General features: G+C 31.9%; 1 protein-coding gene across 1 annotated transcript in view; it reads right to left on the reverse strand.

Moving 5' to 3' along the window:
* Positions 1-18,948, reverse strand: part of LOC107454041 (voltage-gated potassium channel subunit beta-2) — a 299,430-nt gene that overhangs the window by 113,753 nt on the left and 166,729 nt on the right. Inside the window, exon 3 of the mRNA XM_087163534.1 lies at positions 16,743-16,862. Within this exon, the coding sequence (XP_087019660.1) occupies positions 16,743-16,862 (120 nt within the window). The remainder of the gene's footprint in view (positions 1-16,742; positions 16,863-18,948) is intronic.

Below are 18,948 nucleotides of genomic sequence, written 5' to 3' on the forward strand. Positions count from 1 at the left end.
GTAGCACTAAAATGACTCTCATGTGTGAAGAGGACGCGACTCCATTGATGAGGTGTCCAGGTTTCGTGTTCTCTGCACCACTCTAAACGGTGCCGCCGATGGCTAACTTTTAAATGTAAGCAGCGTTCAGGACGTCTAGTAAATAAGCCACCTTTGCAGTGCCGTAGCGAGCTTAACTCGCGCCCAGGGCACAATACCTTTTTAGCGCCCCCCCCTCCCTCGAAAACCATCTAATATTATAAGTAAATTATACTTGCAAAGTAATAAGTAAATTAAGTAAAATAAATAAAGTCATAGGCTCAAGCTAGGCATTAAATTTGAGACAAGAAATGCAGTTGAGAAAACAAGACTAGATTTTGAAATGTATATGATCATCTAGAATTAGTTCAAAAGATACCCATTATTTATTTGACATATTTATAAAGAAATATTTTAAAAACACGCAGTTTTTAAACAATAAAAAAGTAAATATTTATTATCTCTAAAGAGATACATATATTTAATAATATGATTATAATACATTAATAAAACTAATTACTATGTATAAATTTTCCGCTTTTGATGAAGCAAATTTATCAATAATATCATCAAAGTTGATCATTTCAGATTTTTCTCTTTCCACACTTTTCTCTTTCCACACTTAGGCGATCTTGTCCCATCGTTGATCGTTGATATGTTAAAATAAATTTTAATTTGCTGAATGACCATTCGCAGCTAGCAATTGATGCTGAGATAGTCAGGAGTATTTGAAGTGCCACTCTCAGGTTTGGAAAAACATCTTCTCCATACGGGATTATAAAAGCAAGAGATTCTAATGGAGTTTTAAGTTCAATTTCTTTTCTACTGCGGAGTAACATTTTGCCGTCACATAGAGTTCTATTCCATTGAAATCTGTATTATAAAATTCACCCAAACTTTTAAAAAAAAATTTCAGGGTCGTTATCAACATTATCTTTGTTTAATAAATTTTCAACGTCTAGTAGAAATCCAAATTTGAAATTAAGGTCACTTAATAGTGTAAATCGTGTATATATTTCTTGTTGGAGACGATCAAGAACACTTTTCATAACGCGAGAAATTTCACTTTTTGAGGAAAGACTGACATCTCTAGCCAATTCTCCGGGCATTTTGCGGCGTCTTCTTACACGTATTGTTGCATCAATATCCCATTTTTCACAAAGAGACTGCTTTTTCTATTGCCTCTTCACAGAGCTTGTCTCGAATTTCGGCTAGTTCAGTCGCTAATGATTCAAGATCATGGAACGCTTCTCTAAAATTCAGTCTAGGATCTTGTAATCTGAGCTGCACACGATCATTCCTCCTTAAGATTTCATATCAGAAATGAACTAAAGTTATGAAACTAAAAGTTAGTATATTTTGCAACAGAACTGGAGCACCCTACAAATATTTGGAGATAATATATGTAACCACACAGCGTAGATGCCATAAGGAAGTGCTGACAGACACAGGTCGAGTCAGCCCTGCCATTAGAAAAGGCGTGTCATTTCTATTATTAATATATTATTACAGTATGATTAGTGTTCCTTTTTATTTACGAATTAACATTTATTATATTTCATTGGCACTAAATTTAAAATATATTTTCCAGAAATAAATTATAATAAAAATAAAAATTATCCAACAATTTTGTTTTGTTGACCATTTGGCGCCCCTTTGTGAGTAGCGCCCGGGGCATGATGCCCCCCTTTGCTCCCCCCTCGCTACGCCACTGCACCTTTGTGGAGGCGTCTGGCCACTGTAAATCTTGATACTTGTCGTCCTGTGGCTGTGCACAGTTGCTGAGATATGGCGCTCGCTGACTGAAAACGGTTTCTTTTCACCTGGAGGACAATGTAACGGTCATATCTTGGTGTTGGTTTCCTTGGACGGCCACCACCAACCTTCCGAACAGCTGCACCAGTAGTTTTAAAGGCAATCCAAGCACGAGAAACAACACTTTTGTTGATCCCGAACTCTTCGGCGACACTACGCCCCTCCTCAAGCTTCCCAATCATTCTTCCTGGAGTAAAGTCGTCTAAAAGATTTCTTGAAGACATGTTTCACAAAACAAATCACTTGCACTTGCAGCGAATGTCTTTAACTACGGTGCTCTTCTTCCTTTTATCACAGCTTTGACCTGCGTTCGACGACCCGCAAGGTTTACATACACTTACATCACCTACGATGTTTTATTTCTAAAATTTGCATACAAATAATCTATCTACTGAATTTCGTGCATATTATACTGCAATTTCATGGCTGTCTTATACTTTGTTGGGGAGCTGTGGCCGAAAAACCACTTGTTGCTTAAGTTTTGCACACCAGTGTATTAACTATTATAAAATTGTAATATATGTATTTTAATCGTTATTTAGAAGCGCATTAATGGTAATTTCTTTTTTAAAAAAAGAAATGAGATGCTTTTACAACCACTATTTTAGATTTTCTGAAAATTGGCACAAATTCGAAATATTTTGTAACAGCGTTTTTTCTCTCCTTTTTTTTGTTAGAAAAAACGATGCTAGCTTGAAGTAAACTCATTTTGAAATTTGACTTATTAGATGATTATTGACTTATTAGATGATTATTGACTTATTAGTATATTTTTTTAATATTTCTTTTAAAAATTCGTGTATCAACTTATAAATGGTGTTATGCAATTTTTTTTCTAATTTCTTATCTCCTAAAAAAGGAATGTAATAAAAATATATTAATATTTTCAAAAGCCTAACTAATACACATTATAAAAAATGAAAATATTTCATTAATATTAATTTTTACATAATTTATGAGTGTTTTTGTTTTGCATAAGGTAAGGAAATTTACGCCTAATTTGTTTATCTTACCCGCATTTAATTAAAATATCAAGAGATGATAATCTATCAAAATTGTTTATCTTTTCTTTTAGTTTATATAAAATTTAATCAAATATCAACAAGTGATAGCATAAATTTTGAATCAAATTAAGGATAAAAAAGGTTACACATCATCAATGAAAGATGGCAGTCAATATTCAAGTTTTGCCTGTTAATGATTCTTATAAGAGATTTAAAAAAAAAAACATACTAAAAATTTAGTATATCAATAGAAAAATGATAACGAATATTTTTGAGCATCATAATTGTTTTTTCAAATAATTGATTTTTAATTAATGCAAATAAAAGGGAAAAAATTTATCTCATTTCTTAAACAAAAGCACATTTTACAAAAATTAAAAATTGTAGGTACTGATTTCCATACGGTTAATACATGTAATTTTTGCAAAACCAAAGATTTTAATTAAACTAAGATTAAATTTAAAAGCACAAAATAGAATATCATTAAATTAATGAATCCTCTTCTGTTTGAACTGTTTTTTTTTGTTTATTCTAAACACACAACTTCCATTACTAACAAATATTCCTTCCTTTCTTTCCCGAACGAATCAAAATTCGAAGGTATATTAGAAGTTTCGAAAGAAACATTTGTTGCCGATGTCTTCAAACTGCAAACGAAATTTTTTCTTCTTCTAAGTAACAGCAAAATTTCAGAAAATCAGAATGGCAACCCAATTGATTGAAACTAAGAAGCCGGAAGGAATAAATGTAACGAGAATTTTGATTTGATGGAATTTTCAAACGATTGTTCGACTGAGAAATATGAAAGAAAAGATTCTAGCTTGCATCGTGGAAATGAACGAAAGGTTTCATTTTTATCAAAAAAGCACTTAGCTATGTAAAAATGCAATAGTTCTCCAAAGAATTCGAACGCTCTTGAAGAGTAGGAAGTCTTTAGGTTATGTTAAATATTTATTTATTATAGAATTCGGGGCTAATTAATTTGATTTATTTAGATTTTAAAGTATTCTTTGATACAAAATAAATGAATAGTGCGATCAAATAAAATAAATTGGTTTATACTGATTGATTTTGTCTTCCCATGCATAGTCTTTCTCGATGGGTAAATCAATTGCTGGGCTGAAAATTCCTCTATTACCAAATGGAAACGAACAAAAACTGGTAAAAAATTAATTTTAATCAACAGGGTCGGTTTCCATGACCTGGATTAAATACATAAGTTGTAGTTAAGACTCTGAAAGCCTATAGAAAAATTTGTAAATTTATCCTTCAGTACGCTTTTGTCCTCTTACATATTAAGTTTAAATTAAAAATATATTGGTAGCTTAACCTCTTCCTTTACCACTTTTTTTAAATCAAAAATGCAAAAAATGAACACGTTTTTTTGGTGAATTTTATCAATAAATACAATGAGCTGAAACGAAACATAAGACACAAGTTTTAGGTAGAAATTTTAATTTTTCTATGTGTAAAAACCATTTAAACTATCGTCAGTTTATTGTGCCGAGTTATCTCGGGCAAATGAAAAAAGTTAAATATTAGTCTTTGTATGAAAGTTTTTAAAACAAAGGAGAACATAAAGTGATACTTTCCGAACGCCACTGAAATGATACGTCATTTTAATTCAGCATGTAATATAGCATGTAAATTCAGCTACCATCGTATATACCAGGGCTGTCCAACTGGCGGCTCGCCAACACATATTGTGCGGCCCGCCAACTTCTTATTCAACATATTTCTTTTTTCGAAATTTTATGGTATCAAGAAGCATCCGAGACTACCATTCTTGGTCAAGCAGAGGTCATTGATCATGAAAAAGATCATACTTATGATTTATAATATTTACTGTTCTTTTATTGTGTTCTTATGATTTTTTAACTAAACGAAACTAATTTTAAACAAAATTTTTTTTTTTATTTACAAAGATTTTTGTTTGCTTAAATTTAAGTAAAAAAAATATGCAAAGATGATGTAAATGCTTTGTTTTATATATTTATATACAACTTTTTTTTTGTAGATTAATGCGTATTAATTTATCCCACTTCGGTGTTTTGTGAGTGAAAAAAAGTCAACATAAGCAGGAAATCATTGATAATGAAAAATATCTTACCTATGTTTTTTAATATTTACTGTTCTTTTTTTTTATAAATGAAAAATTCAAAATTTTTTTTTTTCTTCAGAAAAGTTTTTTTTTTTTTTACTATAAAAGTAATTTTTTTCTGAAATATATTTGCTTGCTGAAATATATTTGAGCAAGCTAAAGATTAATAACTTACAAAAGAAAAAAAGCTATCGATTAATAAGTAACAAAATAATACAAACTAACAAAAAACCATGCTTTAGTAATTAGCAACAAAAAAAGAAGAAAAAAATCTAATCTAATCTAACTAAATCAAACAACAAAAAATTAACAATTAATGCAAAAAAAAAAATTATTAATAACTGTAAAAAACGAGCTAATAATAAATAACTAGTAAAAAACGAGAAATTTCAGATTAACATTGTAAAAACAATTTATTAACAGTTAATAACTAATAAAAAACAAAACAAAAGAACAATTAAGCGATACGAGTGAAAGAAAGCGAAATAAGAATCAACGCGACCTCCCTGTCTCCAACGAGATCGCGTTGGAGACAGGGAGGGAAGAGAGGAACATTTCAGATAAGCAAAACCTGAAAAATAAAGACCCCCCTCACTGACGCTGCTGCCTTTGTTGATTTCTGAAAAGAAATTGAGAGCGCGTTCGTCAACTCTCCGCTCCTTTCCATTGATGGATCTTGATCTGACTGGTTGCGACGAATGTTAGGTTCTCAGATAAGCTTAGGTGGCTTAGTGCCGGAAACTGCCTCAAGAGATTTTTCGAGTTGAGAAAAGAAATCCCTCTTTTCCTTCACCAGTTTTTTCCATCAGAAAACCTTGAACAAGAACTTTTGAGCATGGATTTTTCACGTCACCTGGCATTTCTAACTGATATTACTGGCCACCTCAACGATGTGAACTTAAAACTACAAGGAAGAGGCCAACTGGTGTCTGATCTAATGGCACACATTAATGGGTTTAGAAGCAAGCTGAAAATTTTCCATGCAACTTTGAGAAAAAATAACTTATCTCACTTCGCCAGCTGCAGTCGTTTGGCATCAGAGTGTGAGGAAGTGCTGGATTTTTCTGAATATTGCCCTGAGTTGCAGACAATTATTGATGAATTCAACACGAGATTTTCAGATTTTGAGAGCATCAAGAACGACGTGGCTCTGTTTAATAATCCAGTCACAGCAGGAATTGAAGAACAACCGGCCAACCTACAATTAGAGCTCCGTAATCTCCAAGCTGACCCGTTCTTTCAAACAAGAACCGAAAGGGGGCCCCATTTGTTCAAGTTGCTTGCAACTGAACGGTTTCTAAATCTGCGTGACTTAGGACAGAAAATAATTTCCATGTTTGGGAGCACATATTTATGCGAAAGTGTTTTTTCGGCGCTGAAGTTTATCAAGAATCGTCACAGGAGCTCTCTTTCCGACAGTTTATTGTTAGACTCTCTTCGGCTGGCAACGACAAACATCGATGTTGACATTCCTGCCCTTGTAAAGAAGGCTGATCGGCCTCAGTTTTCCCACTAAAATGTAAGCAAATTGTTTTATAATTCCTTTGTTCCATTATTTTATAATTAATAATTCAACTATTAATTGTTATTGTATAAGAGGTTAGAGGTTATTGATCAACTTTTTCAAACTGCGGCCCACCAGGTGATCAGTGACTGGAATTCTGGCCCGTGGGCTCTTTGCAGTTGGACAGCCCTGGTATATACAATCGCACAACACACGCGAGCAGTCCCACAATCCAACAGCAAACTCCCAAACAAAACTTGGCAAACTTCCAATCACAGCAGATTATTTTTTTTTGCTTCCGGATGGGTAAAAACGTGATAAAACAAAACGTACTGACAAATTCTGCTAAGCCCAAATTTTCTGCGGGTAAGAAATATTTGTTAAAATATGTACCCGAGTTAACTCGGGACTATCAGGGAAACTGTTAAAACATCTAGATTTATCTAAGTTTTGTTACCAGTTTAACAAATTTTCCAGACCATTGAATCTTGTTCAAGATTGTTTTCGAAAATCATAAAAAAAATATACATGATAACCAGTCGTTTGTAAGAGTTAAAACATGTATATAGAAGTATTTCTTTCCGGAGAAAAAGTATATAATGTTGAATGGCGTATAATAAAGAAAATTAAGAGCATATCCAGACAAATTTATAAATGAAATGGTTTTACTACCAAATATTCTGCTCTTCGTATATTTTTATCCACCACTATTTCTAAATAATTCGTAGGCTTATATAATTCATCACTTTATTTTTGCAAAATTTATGTAGCAGTTATTTACCTGTTTTTTTAAAAAAAAGTTATTTTGACGTGTCCGGCGCAGTTAGCATCTCTGAACTTAGAAAGCAATGTAATTACATACTATAAAAAAAAGAAATGAAAATATGAGATATATATTTATGAAACTTTCTAGTATCTCTGAACTTAGAAAGCAATGTAATTACATACTATAAAAAAAGAAATGAAAATATGAGATATATATTTATGAAACTTTCTAGTATCTCTGAACTTAGAAAGCAATGTAATTACATACTATAAAAAAAGAAATGAAAATATGAGATACATATTTATGAAACTTTCTAGTATTTTATTTTTCTATACTTGAACTAAGCAACTGAAACCTTCAAAATCTGAAACTCTGACATCAATTGACACTCTGCGTTTGTTCTTTCTATTATTGCTTATCGGCAACAGTTGTTTATCGCTTGTTTCATTTGAGACAACGGATCGAAGTACTGTCGGTACATTTCTATTTATTATTGATGTGATGTTTGCATGTTTACTCAAAATTTTGTCTAAATTACGATCGCGTCAAATTGACGCATATCCGTGAAGATAGGTCTACCACAAAGAGAATTTCAATATTTCAACGCTTTAGAAGAAAATAGACTTCAATATATATTTACCTCGACCAATGAATAAAAGTCATTACAAGAGATAAAATAAAAATGCAAACGGGTTTTGTAATTTTCCATATAAAATTCGAAACGCGTCAAAATGACTCGTCCCGTAAACCTAGTGTTAACATTAAGTTCGCAAATATGACATTCAGGACTGTAACAACCCTTATGCTCTTGGCATTTGGCTCTCTCTAATCTTTTAACGAAATTAAAATTTTTTTTTTAGTTAAACAGTTTAGAATGTAAAACCGAAAATATTAAAACATGCAGAATTCATTTTGAATTTTTAAAAAAAAATTCTTAATTCTTAAAACAATTTCTATTTTTTTGAAGATGTATACTCTCAATGTAAGCAGAGCATTATGTCAGTTTTGAAATACAACGCATTGAAATAGCGCTTTTACAATATCATTTTATATGCATAAAATTTAAATATCCTACACACTTTTTTTTGCTTTTATGCATGCTGTTTCTTGTTTATTCTGTTGTAACACATCCCTTCTTTCGTTCTCAATTTCTTTTCAGGAATGAATAAGCCATCTGGTCACGCATCATATTCAAATGAGAACCGCACTGTCAACTGCTTTCGACATTCAAATCGTATTTCGACAGCTTTCTCCTTAACTTAATGTCTGAATACTTGCAGAGACAATTTACACTTGAGTGTATTCTAATAATATCAGCTTTGGTAAATACGGTTTCAAATTCTGTGTAGCTTAATTGTTGTTCGAAACTACTCTAAGAAGAATTTTTACTAGTAATCAGAATAATTTGTAGAACGGTTTGCACATTCTCATTTAGAAATAAAGTCGAATCACTATTTTCAAAATTTAGTTCTGCTTTTAAACCTTTTGCACTCTGATATCGCCTCTGATAGGCGCCATTAGCATTTACCACTCTAAAATTAAAATTTTTTAAACCTTAGTAACCACATTATTTTCTATAAAGTAATTTGTAACCACATTAGTTTCAGAATTTCAAAAATTATATAAATATATTGTATTAAGAAATTTAAATTGTTTAGTGATTATATTAATTCAAATAGCATTTTAAAGTACTCGAAGTGCAAAGAGTTAATAATAGCTTTATTTTTCAAATAATAACATAAATAAATAAAATGAATAATAAATAATAGAATAAAGAAAAATTCGAATGTTTTCCTACTAAATTTTTTCAAAAACCATTTCTTGTGTATAAAATTCATTAATTTTCCTTCAGTTTGCAGGTTTGATTCTTCGGAAAGTTACTTTTTCGAAAAAGAAAAAAAAGTGGGAGCATTAGTGGCTTCGTAGTTAGTATTACTTTTGCAGATACAAGATAGTTCCACCTACTATTATATATTTATAAAATAAATTTTTATAACTTGAACTGAAGTAACACCTATTGCGTTATTAAATTTAAAATAATGAGTAACCAAAGAAATGTACTACCAATTTTTTCAGTTAGTAGTTTTTCATACATAGATCGCTCGAAGCAATTAGGCATATATCAAGTAACAGCCACCCCATAGACTCCTGAACTCAAACTGTCTTTTATTTTAACTTTTTATTTTATTTCATGATGTATGGGTTAAGGGCCTTCCGCTCGGCCCAGATGCCCAATTTTTCATAAATAAAGAAAGAAAGATTAGGCATACATCAGAGAAGCCAACTTGCTTCGATTTGTAAAAAAAGTATTTTCTAGTGGTAATGGAATTTAATATCTTTTTAATTTTGAGTAATTTTTCCACCACTACATATTAAAAGTTTCAAGTGTCTCGCGGTTACACATTTATAAAGTGGGCGTAATATTCTTATTCTACAAGTTTTACTATTTAATTCGCTACCAATTTTTTAAAGCTTTTGCAGAAAGCGGAGCCATTGGTATCCCTGATAAATGGGTTAATAATTAGATTATTCAATGTCCAGAAAAGATACTGGCACTATGTTTTCTAAAATTTCCGATCGTTTTATCATAATTTAAAAATACCAATACAAAGATCTCTAACAAAACACATTTTTTAAAAAAAAAATCAGAATCAGTCATGGTGGCTCAGGGGATGGAGCGTTCGCTTTTATATGAAGTGAACCGGGTTCGAGTCCCAACAATTGCTGGTTGATACGAATTCCACACCTGTCTCGCATCGACCACAGTGCTGACGTAAAGTATCCTCAGTGGTAGAGGGATCACTGTAATAAATAGGAATTTATTGAAGTTTTTTTTTTTGTATCAATACTTTTTAAAGAAGGGTTATTTTTCAATAGATGGCACCACTATGATAAAATTTAAATGCAATCAAAATTATATTTTAGGAGAAATTTTTATTGATCCTTTTAAAATTGTATTTTTGGGGTAGATCGTGGATATAAATTGTATTGATATTTAAGGAGCTTTGGATTATCACTTTCATGGCGTGTTAGTGGGTTTGTAGCTGGTTTTTCTTATGGATCTTTTTTTTTGTTCTGACGTCCACTGGATGCGGGATGACTTTTGAGCGAGTAAACAGGTCAGTATGGATTATTCCGCCTTGCTGAGAAAAGTATAAGAGGCGTGAAGAGTGGCTGAAAAAGTAGTAAGACGGGAGTGCCTGAAAAAGTAGTAAGACGGGAGTGCCTGAAAAAGTAGTACGACGGGAGTGCGGATCGTGCCCGATGGAATGTTGAGTTGAAACATCACCGCTGACAGGTCTATCATGGCTGTTAGAAGTATGTTCTGAGCCGGTATCATCGAGAATGAGTGTAGATTTAGCTGGAATCTCGGAATGAGTTGATCCAGGCGGAAATGCTGAAAGGTTGATATTTGGAAAGAGTCCCTGGATACCGCGACTAATTACGCCACATTGATCGGATGAGCTGTTTCCTGGAAGAAAGTTGATCTGAAGCCTCAGAATAGTTGACTGGATATGATAGACGGAGTGTCGCTAGATTCAAGACGGTTGACAAGAAGTGAGCGTTCCTCGGCAGAAAATCAGGTGTTTCTAAAGAGCTGAATGGTGGTCGGAAGGTCGAGGTTCTCCTAGTCCACAAGTCTACCTGCAGGCCCGGTGGGCGTTCCAGAAGGTGATCTGCAAGTTCCTTTGTATTTATAAACTCTAATTTCTTACCTTTTTAGTAACTTTTTAGAAGAGCATTTTATTCCGTATTTTAAATTATTTCTATCCGATGTTAAGATACCTATTTTAAGATGAGCCTTGGATATTTAATTTTAATTATCTGTTGTAGGAATACAAGGACTTAAAGTTTAAATGTTTTTGTAAATTTAGAATGAGCTAGTATTTTTATTTCGTAAATGTCTCTTTTAGTGTGAATTAATTTAATGTTATGCATATGAAATTTAAAGGTGCTTTTTATCGAAAAGTTTTATCTTGAGAATAACCATTTGGAAATTTAAAAGTGTATAAATTGAAATTTTGAGTGCACATGAAGGCATCTGGAAATGATCGGGATTGTGTTTGTTGTTAATTTATAGTTATAATAAAATTTACTTTTTATTGTTAAAAGTTTCATGTACTTCATTAGTCAAGTGTCTATTTTTGAACCTGGGTAACCGTTACCTAAATTCAGTTAATAAATCACAGCCTTGCCAATGTTTGAAGGGTAACGGTACATCACGGGTTAGAGGCCCCTTGTCGTCAGATTAACCGTGGAAGGGTTTCGTGGTTTTACTGACCATGAAACTAAAATTACTGATTAGTTTCACCTAAAAAGTCCTCCACGACGACAAATTTCTCCCAATTTTTGATCCAGAAGTTCAATTATTTTCTGGATTGTGTTCAAAATTACAAGGCTACGGAGTTGAACATTAGTAGTCGCAAACTCAAAAATTGGGTCAGCTGTTCAACGACGGTTATGAAATAAAATATAAATCAGAATAATAAAGCAGCGACTTTTCAAATACCCTTTCAGAAACTTTATTACCTATTCTGAAGTTTTTTTATAATGTTGGTTTGCGTATTAATGACAATATATATATATATATATATATATATATATATATATATATATATATATATATATATATATATATATATATATATATATATATATATAAAAGAAAGTCGTGTTAGTTACTTCACTTATAACTCAAGAACGGCTGAACCGATTTAGCTGAAAATTGGCAGGGAGGTAGTTTAGAGCCAGGAGAAGGACATAGGATACTTTTTATCCCGTGCGATAAACCGTTCCAGCGATATCAGTGAAAGTCGAAATGGAATTTTCTGATTGGTTAAAAGCTAGCCATTGTTTTAAATTTTGCTATAAACGATTCAATTTTCAAATATCTTGAAGATAACAACAGTGATATTTTCTATCTTATAACTCTATTCATTTAGAAAAGTAAATTAAAGTAAATTGCATATACTTTAATTTTTAATTCGCGCTTTTCTTTATGTCAGGTGAGCACAAGCAAGTAAAATCAACGAGAATAGATTTCTTAATTGTTGGTCGTATCACGGATTCAGTACTGTGAAAACTGTTTAATAAATATAAAGACAAAAGCAAATTTCATTCAAATTGCACGTTTTCAGAAATATTTATATTTAGTACGTAATTTTAGGTTAGCAAAATTAAATATACTTTTCGAAGATTTCAGTGCTGTGACAGTTGTCATTTGAAAACTATTAGTTTGTTTGTTTATTTATGCAAAGTTTTCGAATTCATCCATTTTATTTCTTTCATTTATAAAATTGATTTTTGTTTTAAATCTTATAATTTTCATATTTCTTATTCATCTCATTTTTATTGCTCTTTTTATTATTTAAAATATGTATGTGATATTTCGATTTAGCAAATTTGCGACCACTGCCAACTTTTACATTTCTTTTTCGTTGTCAGAAAGAATACTTGCAAAAATATGCCGCCTAAGCAAATCGCTCTTAGTCGGTCGACATCTCAAGCGCGCAAAAAGAGAACTACCCGTGTTTCAGAAACATCGGAGCAACGGGAAAAAGACTTGAAACTAATCGAGAACAGAATGCTTTTGCCCGTTCCTTAGAAACGTCTGAGCAACAGGAAAGAAGACTGTCAACAAATCAACTACGAACTACACAAGCCCGTTCGTCGGAAACATCAGAGCAACGGGAAGCAAGAATGAAAACCGACCGAGAACGCATTTCGCTATTCAGACGCTGCCAATACTCTGATTTGAATTTCAGTGCATTTCACTATGATCCGACAACAAACTATAGTCTTCCCCCAAGTGTCATCATCGGAGAAATATATCAATTATGTATGTTTTGTAATGCTCTCAAATTTAAAAATGAAACAGCTGAAATTTGCTGTTCTAGAAGCATACAGAAACTACAAGATTTTACGTCGCCTGCCGAGACATTATCAACCTTCGTATCAGGTCAAACAAACCAATCGAAACATTTTTTGGCGCATATACGCCGGTACAATTCGTGTTTCTAATTGACTTTATTCGGTGCTACACGTATCCTGAACGAGAATTACATCCCAACATTCAAAGTGCAAGGCCAAATTTATCATCGTGCAAGGATCACTTCTTTCAATGCCTAACGCAGATCATAAATTTCTACAAATTTATTTCATGGATAACACAAATGATCAAGTCAATCAACGTTGTCAGGTAAACAATGGCACTAAACGAAAAATTGTTACCGTATTATAAAAATTTTTCGATCAACATAATCAGTTAATTAGGCTGTTCACAATTGCCCTAGACTAAATGTCATCCGATATTTACAAAGTTGTTATTAGAGCTGAAAAAACACCTGTAGGCCACCACAAAGAAAAATACAATGCGCCAACATTGGATGAAGTGGCTATTGTTATAGTTGGCGAAGAATTTACCTCCCGCGATACAGTTCTTCATCGCAGAAATCGTGACGTTCAAAGAGTTCTCAGAAACGTATCGATCATATGATGCATTGCAATATCCTATTTTATTTTGGTGAGGAGAGGAGGGATATTATTTTAACATAAAATTAAGAAGTCCGCAAACAGGCGAGAAAACCAATAAGAAAGCAAGTGCAATAAGTTTTTATGCATATAGATTAATGATTGCCAAAACGCTGATAATCATACTTTAAAATGTCGACAATTAGTTCATCAATACATTGTCGATATGTATGCGAAAATTGAAACTGAACGCCTACTGTATATTAAATTAAATCAAACCAAATTACGTTCAGAAGAATGCATTCATTTACGGGATGCAATAATTAATGATGGTAACGTTAATCCTAATGATGTGGGGAAAATGATTATATTGCCGACTACATTTGCAGGGAGAAAAACTTGAACTCCCTGCAAATGTAGTATTCATACATGTCTGAGTATTCATACATGTGCCTTGGACTCCAAGGCACATGTATGAATACTCACAGGATGCAATGACATATGTTCTCGCATATGGGCTCCTAGATTTATTTATTACATTTACGTGCAATTCTGCTTGGGTTGAAATTAGAGATATTTTGTTACCAGGACAATCATCATCGGATCGTCATGATATTACAGCACGTGTGTTCAAACAAAAATGATAATCTTTACTTGATTTCATTGTGAAGCGTCATGTTTTTAGAGAGACACGGTGTTGGGTGTACTCTATTGAATGGCAAAAACGAGGATTGCCTCAGGCACACATTCTAATTTGGCTTATTGAAAAAAAACCACCTTCTAAAACTGATCAGATATCAGCAGAAATTCTTGATGTCACCATAGATCCAGTCTTATTTCAGATCATTGTCCAAAATATGTTTCATGCTCCGTGTGCATCACCATACATGTCTGTTTGAAAATGCACTAATGATATCCTAGAGAATTAACTGCTTTTTTTCACCATTAAATAAAATTTGCATTTCAAATCATAATCGCAAATGTCATTTACACACTTAAATACAAAATTCAAATTCAAATTGAAAGCGTTGCAACGCACGCAGGGTACAGCTAGTATATATATATATAAAAAAATTTTTTGTAATTTTGTAGCTAGACTAGATATAGCAAAAAGGAGCTATATCTAGTCTAGATACAAATGACAAATTTTAACTGCCGGACACAAAAAACATAATTTTTATGGTTTATGACGTCCACAATTATATTTACAAATTTTATTTATAAAGTCAGGATTCCAAAAAAAACACATTCATGATTTAGGGTTCCATAGCGAAAAAGAAGAAAAAATTGGAAACGCTGTGACTAACGAAATCAAGTTCGAAAGCAATTTAAGATCCATAAATGGATTTATCAAGTAAGAACTACAAGATACTCTAGATTAAATCCATTTTCCTCCTTAGCAGAATAAACTCTTGCACTACTGGTAAATCCTTTTTGTTCTTAATTATTTTTGGGATGAGATCTTGATAAAACTAATGTGTCACGTACGACATAAAATACAACAAGAAGGGCAAAAAAGAAAATGATGCCGCTTTGTCCAATCAAAGAGAACAGGGACTATCAGAGATGGAGGCCAAAACATAAAAGATTTCTAGTTCATTTTCTAATCCATTGTCCTGCGGCTGCTGAAAAGATCAAAGATCAGTTGGAAAAGTGGGCCTACAGATCCAGAAATAGCTGCCAAATATAGCCAATCAATACCATTTATGCCGAATTACGCTTGAGCAAGATTCGGAGACCGTCTATAATAGAGTGAATAATGATGTGTTCTAAGCGAAGAAAGGTGTTAGGTGACGATTTCAATCTAAGGAAGGTCGTAAACGCAAGATCCATTGTCTATTCACATGTGCATAATTAATGCGAGTTTGGCGATAAATTGGGGAAACGCCATAACCCTGTTAAGATATGGAGGTTAACACACGAGTGGATGGATAAGGCTCGTATTTGGTTTAGCGTATTTAAGTATTTATCAGGAACATGGTTATGAAAACAGAGCTTGTTTATAAACATGGCTAACAGATTTAGTCATCCAACTGGTATGCAGAAATATAAGTGAAAACAATAATATTTACTAAAATTCTTGAATGTAGGGAATGAATGTAGATTGAAGATTTCTTGATTATAGAGTTTAATTGCACATGAGTCGGTATAGACTATACAGTACAGGTATTTTGTATTAAATTACAGTTTCCTAAATTAAATTACAATATATATATATATATATATATATATATATATATATATATATATATATATATATATATATATATATATATATATATATATATAGGGGAGAAAGAGTGCATGTAAAGTCCTACAAATATTATGTATTATGAATGGTTTTATTTATTTTATTTTAAGTTTCTTAGAATTTAAATAATAATTAATTTTTTGAATAGTTTAAAAAAATTATGCTTCAATCGCTTAAACATATTAAAATACTTAAATTTTGTGATTTTTTTAATAAACTTCTTTTCTTCTTTTGGCTTTTGCTTCTAACATTTTCCAACATCTATTATTTTCCTTGAAGCTAATTTTTACTGATGGCAGCACTGAATTTCAAATTACTATATTTTAACAACTATATTATACGATGACAGATAAAAGCTTAATCTTTGTTATATTTTTTTAAGCATATTTATTAACCGTTGGATTAGTTAATCTATTTTTAACGCTGTTTTTATCTCACTTTTTATCGCTAAGTTGATTTTCTTTAATTCCTTCAATTTGAACTCATTTACAATTACGTTATTAATTCGTTTGGTGTTTGAAGCATCGATTCATCATAAATAGTAATTTTTTCTTAGGATAGTTATTATTTTTTCGAAATGCACATTCGTAAAGGAATGCATCCTAAAAAGAACGTTTAGATTAGTTCCATCGTTCTATTAAGTTTTTATTATATTTCTAATTCTGAAACGCATTACATTTTTATATATATAAAATATATAAACTGATTAAGAAGATTCATAAATTCATAAGCAGAGACTCAATCGAAATGAAAATATAAATCGACAAATAAATATTTTTTTACAAATACATGATATTAGAAATTGGACGTACTTGTATCGAATTCCCGTGGCCGGAGAAAGCGATATTTGTCTGCTGGGTGGCAATGTTCTCGATCCATCACTAGTTGCTGAACTTTCATCTATGCACTCTAAACTAGCGATAGGAGCTAGGCTGAAAAAAAAACGTTCGATTAGAATTAAAGATACACGGAAATGTTACATTAAAACGGGATAAAAATAGCAGGGTAAGGTCGATTATATTGTTTATCGATAACACATTTCAGACAGCTGCGGAATCGATGGCACATTTTTTTCGCCTTTACATCGATTGTGAAGCTGACTTTAGGATAATGGTTTATCCATAGATCCTGTCGAGTGAAAGATTTATTTAATTTTGTAATTTAGTGTCACAGAAATGAACATAAAAACTAATGGAGTTTTTTTTATAAATATTTTACAAAGCGATATCTTAGAGTGAATAAGTTAAATTTGTCAATAATGTTTGTGAAAACTATGTTTTCGAAAACAATGAGATGTTCTGAATTGAAAACTCATTTTAGTGAAAAGAAAAAATCTTTGTTTGAGGACAGACTTTATCGTTTTTAAATTATGAGAACTACTATCACAAATACTTCATGTTAAGTTTACATCAGAGATATGTAGCATGCTCTCTGCTATGATAAATTTATAATCTAAGACATCATTGTCGATGATAATAAAAAGAAAACAATGCAAACGATGCTATTTGAAAACAAAGCTTTCCAAATACTACCATTTGTAGCAATAACGTGGCACAGTTTGCGCACAAATTTTATCTATATGATATATCATTAAATTTAAGCTAATATAATAAAGTACGATATGTGCCAAAAATTACAGTCAACAATAAAAGAAAGCAATGCAATTGATCTTATTTGAAAACAATGTTTTTCAAATACCACCACTTGTAACAATAATGTGGCGTAATCTGGGGACAAATTTTTATTCTATGATGTTTTAGTAATGTAAAGCTAACTTAATATAACACAGAGTGTCCTAAAATGATTTTGAACTACAGCAAAAAGATAAATGATGTTATTTGGAAAACAATGCCTTCTAAATATACCTATTTGCAGTAATAATATGGAACTGTAAGTTTGTATAAAGTCAAGAAAATGTAAGTCAGCAAATTAAATTACCATGTGTCCTAAAATTTATTGTCAACAACAACATCAAAACCAAACAACGCAAATGATATTATTTTGAAAACAATGCTTTTTATATACCAAATTTGCAGCAGTATTGGAGCACAGATTGTATACAAAGTTTAATTCTGTGATATTTTGATTCTGTGATATTTTGTTAACATAAGATACCGAGTGTCTTAAAAATTACTTTCAACAAAAAGAAAACAAAGCAAATGATGGTATTTTAAAAACAATGCTTTACAAAAATCGCCATTTGCAACAATCATGTGCGGGAAAAATTTAATCGCTGCAGACAGAAATGGTTTCAGGCTAGTTAATTACTTTTAGAGAAAACACCCAAACTCTCTTGAAAATAACTAATTTTCGCTTTTCTAATATGGTAAAAACGCTGAAAAAAAAACATTGGGTTTATGATGACACCAATCGACAGAGTTATCCGTTCACGAACTTGGAAACTAAATTTTAAATATTGTGAGAATAAATCCTCTTGTTACCTAATCAGAAAGCCACAAACCATGTATTTATATATTTTTTAACTTGATTTTTCAAGCTAGCGATCATTCTTGGAATACAAGATATGCATTTAATTAATATATAAATGTATTGCCACTCCTTTTACAATAACACTTTCCGTATCAACCGTATTTAAAATAAGTCCGACTATAATGGGTTAAGAGCTAACTAAACCATTTTTTTACGTTGGCATTTTCATTTTTTTACGTTGGCAATCTCTAAAACTATTTCCGTTTTCTTGCCAGTGATTGGATTAACGAAATTTTATACTCATCTTTATACAACTGACCCAATTTAGTGTATACGACTGATAATGTTCAATGCCGTTACTTTGGAAACTCTATTCAGAAGACAAGGGAACATCTGGATGAAGTATTGGGAGAAATATTCGTTGACGATTTTTTAATGGAAACCCACATTTGCATTACATGGAGAGGGAAATCACGAAATCCTTCCACAGTTAGCCAGACGGCAAGAGGACTCTAACCCATGATCCGTCTACCACTGAGGAGGGTCTATTCAGAAGACAAGGGAACATCTGGATGAAGTATTGGGAGA

The sequence above is a fragment of the Parasteatoda tepidariorum genome, chromosome 5 (genome assembly GCF_982258835.1).
Source record: "Parasteatoda tepidariorum strain Cologne lab strain chromosome 5, Ptep-v5.0, whole genome shotgun sequence".
Taxonomy (NCBI): domain Eukaryota; kingdom Metazoa; phylum Arthropoda; class Arachnida; order Araneae; family Theridiidae; genus Parasteatoda; species Parasteatoda tepidariorum.